Source organism: Poromitra crassiceps, assembly GCF_964638095.1.
Source record: "Poromitra crassiceps genome assembly, chromosome: 30".
Lineage (NCBI taxonomy): Eukaryota > Metazoa > Chordata > Actinopteri > Beryciformes > Melamphaidae > Poromitra > Poromitra crassiceps.
The window spans coordinates 13,647,893-13,655,427 of NC_139652.1; the positions used below are offsets into that span (position 1 = coordinate 13,647,893).

The window sequence follows — 7,535 nt, forward strand, 5'->3', positions numbered from 1 at the left end:
AAGAGACACATGAGAGTCCACACAGGCGACAAACCATTTAGTTGCTCAGACTGTGGTAAAACCTTTAGTCTGAAACAACACTTGAAGACGCACATGAGAGTCCACACAGGCGACAAACCATTTAGTTGTGCAGACTGTGGTAGAAGTTTTAGTCACAAAGGAGACTTGAAGAGACACATGAGAGTCCACACACGTGACAAACCATTTAGTTGTGCAGACTGTGGTAGAAGTTTTAGTCAGAAAGGAGACTTGAAGACACACATGAGAGTCCACACAGGCGACAAACCATTTAGTTGTGCAGACTGTGGTAGAAGTTTTAGTCAGAAAGGAGACTTGAAGAGACACATGAGAGTCCACACACGTGACAAACCATTTAGTTGTGCAGACTGTGGTAGAAGTTTTAGTCAGAAAGGAGACTTGAAGACACACATGAGAGTCCACACAGGCGACAAACCATTTAGTTGCTCGGACTGTGGTCAAAGTTTTAGTCAGAAAGCAAACTTGAAGACACACATGAGAGTCCACACACGCAACAAACCATTTAGTTGCTCGGACTGTGGTCAAAGTTTTAGTCTGAAACAAAATTTGAAGAGACACATGAGAGTCCACACACACAACAAACCATTTAGTTGCTCAGACTGTGGTAAAACCTTTAGTCAGAAACAACACTTAAAGACACACATGAGAGTCCACACAGGCGACAAACCATTTACCGGTAGTTGCTCGGACTGTGGTCAAAGTTTTAGTCTGAAAGTAAACTTAAAGACACACATGAGAGTCCACACAGGCGAGAAGCCGTTAAGTTGCAGTGTTTGTGGGAGAAGTTTTCGCCTGCATCATCATCTCAAAAGCCATAAGTGTTGTGGTGAGAAGAGCAGCAACAGCCAGCAGGTGAAGCTGCAGAGCTGAACTGTTCAGCAGTAACAGAGCAATAAACTCACATCCCCATGTCACTTTCATTTCAATCAGTTTCAGGTCACTTAGGGTGCGTTCGTAAATCCAATCTGACGCTCTTCACTAAAATGAGACTGCGGCTGTTCAAAGACGCAGAGCGAACGGGTCATTAGTTTTAGAAACATTGGCTACTGGCTAGCAGTTATCTAACTGCTACACATACAAACGGCTCACTCTTATCTGCTCTCAACTCCTCTGCCCCCTTCTCTTCTCTTCCAGCGCTCTGCTGCTCCGTCTGCTCAGACGGAATGCTGAGAGTGCTGCTCTGCCACTACGAGAGTGTAGTGCTCTGAATAACTGAACGCTGTATTCCAACAGCGCTCCCAATTTACCAACAGTCCAGTTTGTGCCAGAGTGCGCTCGGAGTGACATTTACGAACGCACCCATTAAGCTGGGCAATAATTTTATGTTATCATTTATTGTCTGTCAGTAGAATCATAGACTTCATGTTTAGAAGAGGCTCAAGTGTGTTCACCACAGTCAGGCTTTTCTTAAGCCCTGCGCCTGTTAACTGTGGGCGAGAGACCTCCACAAGATAGCTGTAGACTAGACTTGGGGAAGTAGTTTTCAGCCTACCTTCCCGAAGTTCCCCCATGTGAACAGGTTTTCTCTCACCACACAAAATGCTTGAACTGGACACATTCAAATGTGATCGCGATTCTCATTCATATATTATTCATATATTATTTTAGTATTGAAGATACAAGGCAAATTGGCTGGTGCACCTGGGCACTCGCCCGGTGTGATATATGGATAATCCGGCCCAGAGTCTTAGTTATTATTCTGGCCTAAATTGGTGTATGTGCACTGTGAGGGAGGGGCCCATCATGTCATAATCCACCTATACTTCAGGGGAGGTGACCACATGACCATAGGAGACTGCCAGTACCATTTCTTACAATTGGCGCAATTGGGCGGAGCCTGCGGTGACATATCTCCTAGTAATATTGACAATCTTTAACTCGAATTTACACAACCCACTAGAGGACAGTAAACATTTCCCCACATTCCGTTTTTCTAGTAGTTCTCCACCTGTTACGTTACCTCTTGATACAAGAAGATACAAATGAATAGTAAACACATATATATGTGTACTGTATTATACTACATGACAAAAAAAACGTGTCTATTATTATCAGCCCAATTCTGTTGTTTTAGTCCTCCATCACTCCTTTCTCTGTTCTCGCTGATTTGTTGACTAAGGGCTTGACTGTTCGTTTAATAAAGCTTTTGCTAACACTAGTTTTCTGTGAGTAAGCTGATTGTAAGTTGATATGCAAAAGCTGTGAAATGTCTTGCTGGTGTGTACCAGGCGGGGGCTGAAAGGGAAGGAACCAGAGTTGCATGTGAGACAGAGATACTGAGAACATCACTCACGATACGATTCAATCACAATTGCTTGATTTTGCTGCAAAAAGAAAATGTATTGGACTAAACACTAATCCACCCTCATATTCAGCAGAACACATCACACTCAATTGGATTTACCAGCAGCTGAACACTGAACAGTACAATTAAATCACAATTGCGGTAAAACAGGCGATTTCAAAACGTGTGTTTTTGTGCCTCCTCATCGTGCACATGAAAGTGGTTGGCAGTGAGGGTTCATTTAACCCATTCATACCTGATGCAGCATTTGTGTGTGTATCCCTATAAGACCGCGTCACGCGGTTCGCCGTCTTAAAGGGATACACACGCAAATGCTGCATCAGGTATCAATGGGATAAAGATCGAGTTGTGAGTCCTCATCGTAGTAGTAGCCTAGATTGAATTTTATAGCCCAATTACTTTTTCATAAGGTAGGCCTACAGTATGTAACAAAGTAAAGACACTTTCCCCACCACACCGGTAGGACCTATAAGGTGTCCCTTTCCATACTGTAGGCTACTGCCAGGCTTATTCTACTATGAAAAAATAATAAAATTAAAGCCCAAATTGTTGGCAGATGTATTGTGGCAAGCTGCAAATCCCATCATATTGGTGGTGAAACATGATGAAGATGGTGACAACAATGAAGGCATCAAAGCCAGCCAGTAGTGAATGTATGAAAGTATCACTGAGTGTTGCAGAAAATGTATTCTGATGGCTCTGACTTTTCTGATATCAAATTACTTTTAAGTCTTGTTTGTTCAGACAGAAACCTTTGAAAATGAGAGTGAAATCCGCGAAGAGTCACTCAGGGTGAAATGGAGCGGAAAGGAATGGTTATGGTTGATTTGCGTCATATGTTTTTGTGTGAATGTGTGTTTTTCTCTCTTCTAAATAGTTTGTTTTTGACTTGCACCTGAGTTTTTCCTCGTCGGATTGAGTGTGCTCGCTACTGGTGAGTCTGTCAGATTAGTCTCTTGCCTCAAGTAAGACAACATTTTAAGACTCAATCTAAATAATGCATTTTGCAGTTTGTGTGTGTGTGTGTGTGGCTGTGGCCGGCCCTCAGTAAGGGCTACTGTTATTGACACTCGACACCATCTAGCACCAGCTAGTACACGAAGGTCCCTCATAAGTTTACAACAACAGAGACAACGACATTGAATGAATGTTTTGTTTATTTCGAACATTAACATAAAAGACAATATAAAAAATAATAAGTATAATAATAATACACAATACATTAAAAACATTTTAAAACAAAAAAAAAAGGAAAAAACAATAATGTACAATATTAATCATAATTGCAATAGAAATAACAGTATTTGTTCGAAAAGGAGTAGGAAGGAAGCCTCTGCTTATCTGGTCCTACCCCTATTTAATTCAAAAATAAATAAACTTAAATCAGGTCTCTGTCAACATTCTATTTGATTACTTTTCATATTTTCTTATTTCCCTTTTGGACATTGAACTGGTTTAAAATGACAGGGAAAGCTTGCTTGCCTCCCTGCTGCAGATCATAATGTTTCACACTCAATATTTAAGAATCATGCAGTTGATGAGGTCATTTTTACAGTTAAAACCAGATTACAAGTCCTCCCATCCAGGCTCAATCTCTGTCTGGTATCCTAACACTTTTTCTCCTCATTGTCTGCACGGTGATCATAATCCAGTCATTGAATCCATGTCTCATAATATGAGACATGGATTCAATTATTATTATTATTATTATTATATGATTATTCTGAATGGTTGCTTTGTATATAAGGGAATGTACATTGCAAGACATGACAGAATTGTTGACCTGTTAGTTCAAGACATAAGGTCTGTTCCATCCTCTGTTGAAATCTATAAACACTCCCGTGTTTCAACTGCCATGTTCAAACTGTGTAATGCTGAATATGACATATTTTCAAATGTGACAGCTAATACACCTGATGTTGCCGTCGTCGATGAGCACAGTAGAGAGGCCACCATTTTGGAAGTGGGGTGTGCTTCTGATTCCAGTCTGGAATAATCTTTTATCACCAAGGTTTTGAAGTACCAACTGCTCAAGGATGCTATTCTACAGCTTGGGTACAATTGTAAATTGCTTGTATTCATATTTGGAAGCCTTGGTAATGTCCATAGGCTGGTTGTAAGTGGCCTGCAGAGGGCAGGACTGACCAGACCAAGAGCCAATTCTCATGGCCAAATTCTGCTCCATTTCTGCAATAATTGGCAGTCGCCATATTTGGAGGAGGTGCCGTTTCCTTTATATTAGCCATAGATTCAGACTAGATACATTTGTCATTATGAAATTTCCCATTGTTTGTGCATCTATTATTGTTTGTGTTCAAGGGTTTTTTGTCTAAATGTGAACACAAATAAAGGTATTAAAATGTGTGTGTGTGCGTGCGTGTGCGCACACACACACACGCGTGTGTTCCCTCTTTATAATTCCCAATTGGAGTGACCCTGGGCGTTGCCTCTTCTGAGGTTTCAACCCATTCATCTTGGTTTCATCCCCATGGGGCTTGTGATGAAAACAAATAGAGAACGCAGGTGCTCGGCTCATCGGGCTGTCTACTGCCAGCAGCAACACGCAGTGCAAACACACATTCGCTTCTAACAGCCTATGTGAAGCCTGCGTGGGTTTGCCAGCCGCCTGCCTTGGTGGCGAAGATCCTGAAAGCTGCTAAACTTGGAAGAGTGAGAATATTGTCCAGTGTTGCTGCCTTACAAGGACGCACAGTAGGATATAAGATGAAGTGCTCGCCGTTGCCTCCAGTGCACACATTGCTTTTTGCAGCTCTCACCTTGGCACTGCCGCTTGGAGCACCAGGCTGGACTGCACCAGGATTTTGCCATGATGGCTACAACTGCCCACAGTTCACTGCGGTTCAGATCAACCAGGTAAGCTCACTCATTACGAGCCGCGACAGCGGGGCTGGTATTGTTCTCACCTTGTGAGTCTCTCTGTGACACGTGTGTCATCATGGAAAAATGTGGACCTGGAGTTATGAGTAACATAAAATGGTTTAGAGTATTTATTCATTTGACCTTGTACTGTATGTTCGGAAATACACACACACACACATTAAATAAGTAGGTGTCCTATACGAGGGATCAGCCGAGCAGCATTTTGGTAAACAAACCGCGTCACTGGGTGGCAACGGCAATGGAACCCTATGGAGCCCAAGTGGCGCGAGGCTTGAGTGTCTGACTCTAGCCAGTTAACTCTGTTTACATTTTAATAACTGCGACAGTTCACACAACTTTAACACGACATGCATGTATTATACATCATCAAACTCTTGAGCTACTTCTGCTCTCACTCAGAATGTCAAAATATAAGCGATGTCATGTATAGTTTTTGAGATATTAACGTTTGTTTGACACAACTCATACTAGTTAACTGCCGAGGGGTGTTGTGCATTTCTGGGTGGCAAGTGACGTCACGCTGATTCGTCCTATTAAGTTTACAGTTTAGCTGCAATATTTGAATTGAGCTTTACTAGGATTGCTGTAGATATTTTTCATAATGGTGGAATTTGACATATTTCTTATGATTTGTATTGCTGCTCTGGTAGGACACTGAAGAGCGTGCGTACACCGCCAGCCGATGGATAACAACCAAGGTCCCGAGTGCTGAAACAGAAGATGTGAAAGCAGGAAACTACAAGCTGTATAATTACTTCCAAGGACACAATGAAGAAGGTGAGTGATGCTACAGTATACAATTAGCACAGCAGAACTATAGGAATATTATAACAATGTTGTGGGAATAGCATAGTCATACCACAAGAGATGAAACACTTCACAGAGTGTCAAAAGTATAATTCCTCAGTTAATCTGATTACTCACTACGGCTATTAAAATTAATTTTGAATCTTGAAAGGGTTGTGTAATGATCTTCCGCCTCTTCTCCAAAAATAAATAAATACAATTCAACTTAATGCTACTCTTATTAAAAGGCTTAGCTGACAAGTAACAAAATGCACCTTTTTTTTTTCCTGTACATTTCCAACAAATGGACTGTACATGTAATAATAATACTGAAGAATGCCTTGTAACTTATTTAAAACAGAAATAATGTTTCATGCTTGTTAATTTGAGTATATATTCTGTGTTTTTTTTTTTATATATGCATTGCTTTGCTGCTTGTTTTTTCAATTATTTTTTTGTAAAGCACCTTGAATTGCCTTTGTGTATGAAAAGTGCTATATAAATAAATTTGACTTGACTTGACTTGACTTATTGTAAGTCCCTTTGCACAAAAGTGCCATACACTGTAATGACTTTATTTCTTGTCTCTCCAAGGAACTGATGTCCCCATGAATACCTGGCCTGTCTTGGTCTCCATGACAGTGGGGGAAGACGGCTCCGAGAGTAACGTGTCTGTATCTTGGTTTGTGTTCGCTGACACGGTGCTGCCCAAACCCACTGACCCCTCAGTCACAGAGGAGTTCAGACCTGCTGCCACCATCTATGTCAGGTCAGTTGTGGTCCTTTGAAGCTCATTCTGAGGAGCATGGCACTACAACTCGTGATGTTCTCAAGTTACAGCAAACTCTTATGTCCATCAAATGGAAAAGTAGAAGCTGGGTTTTTCAGATTCTGTCTTTCAACATCTAAATCTACCTCTATAGGACCTTCACGGGTTTTGTAAGCCATGCTCTTGGTCAGGAGAACATGAAGCAGCTCGGTGAGGCCTTGGTTCAGGCTGGGAAACCCTTTGAGGACCACAGATACACTGGTGCTGTGTACGACAGTCCCTGGGACATCATCCACACTCACCACAATGAGATCTGGATCTCTGCTGCCTGAATGAAAGGATGTTATGACCTGTCTCACCAGTCATAATGCAGAGGTTCTCAAATGTTTTTCAGCCAAGGAGCCCTTACAAGATAGAAAATATACCGGCGACCCGCTCGTTCTGATTTGTGATTTTGAGCTAAGCTTAATTGTTTCCACGGTAACGTGCTTGACTTTTAAATTGATAGGTTTGTTAGATTAGAATGTAATCCATGAACCATTTTAGATTTAAAGCGTAAAATATTTTAATTGAACTATGAAGCTTTTGCAAAAAAAAAAAAAAAAAGGGGTTATTTTTATTTTCTTGAAACTTTTCGCGGACCCCCTGCCAAATTGCCACGGACCCCCGGGACCCCCATTTGAGAACCACTGTTATAATGTCCATTATTTTGTGAAAGTGTGATGCATATAGCTA

At 41.4% G+C, this 7,535-nt stretch overlaps 1 protein-coding gene across 1 annotated transcript in view; it reads left to right on the forward strand.

The window, feature by feature from the left end:
* LOC310800410 (plexin-B2-like) overlaps positions 1 to 7,132 on the forward strand; it is a gene marked incomplete at both ends in the record, with an annotated part of 129,304 nt that extends 122,172 nt beyond the window's left edge. Inside the window, 5 exons of the mRNA XM_083663009.1 lie at positions 1,174 to 1,235; positions 5,115 to 5,218; positions 5,896 to 6,022; positions 6,626 to 6,800; positions 6,955 to 7,132. Of these exons, the coding sequence (XP_083519135.1) occupies positions 1,174 to 1,235; positions 5,115 to 5,218; positions 5,896 to 6,022; positions 6,626 to 6,800; positions 6,955 to 7,132 (646 nt within the window). The remainder of the gene's footprint in view (positions 1 to 1,173; positions 1,236 to 5,114; positions 5,219 to 5,895; positions 6,023 to 6,625; positions 6,801 to 6,954) is intronic.
* Positions 7,133 to 7,535: the final 403 nt, after the last annotated feature.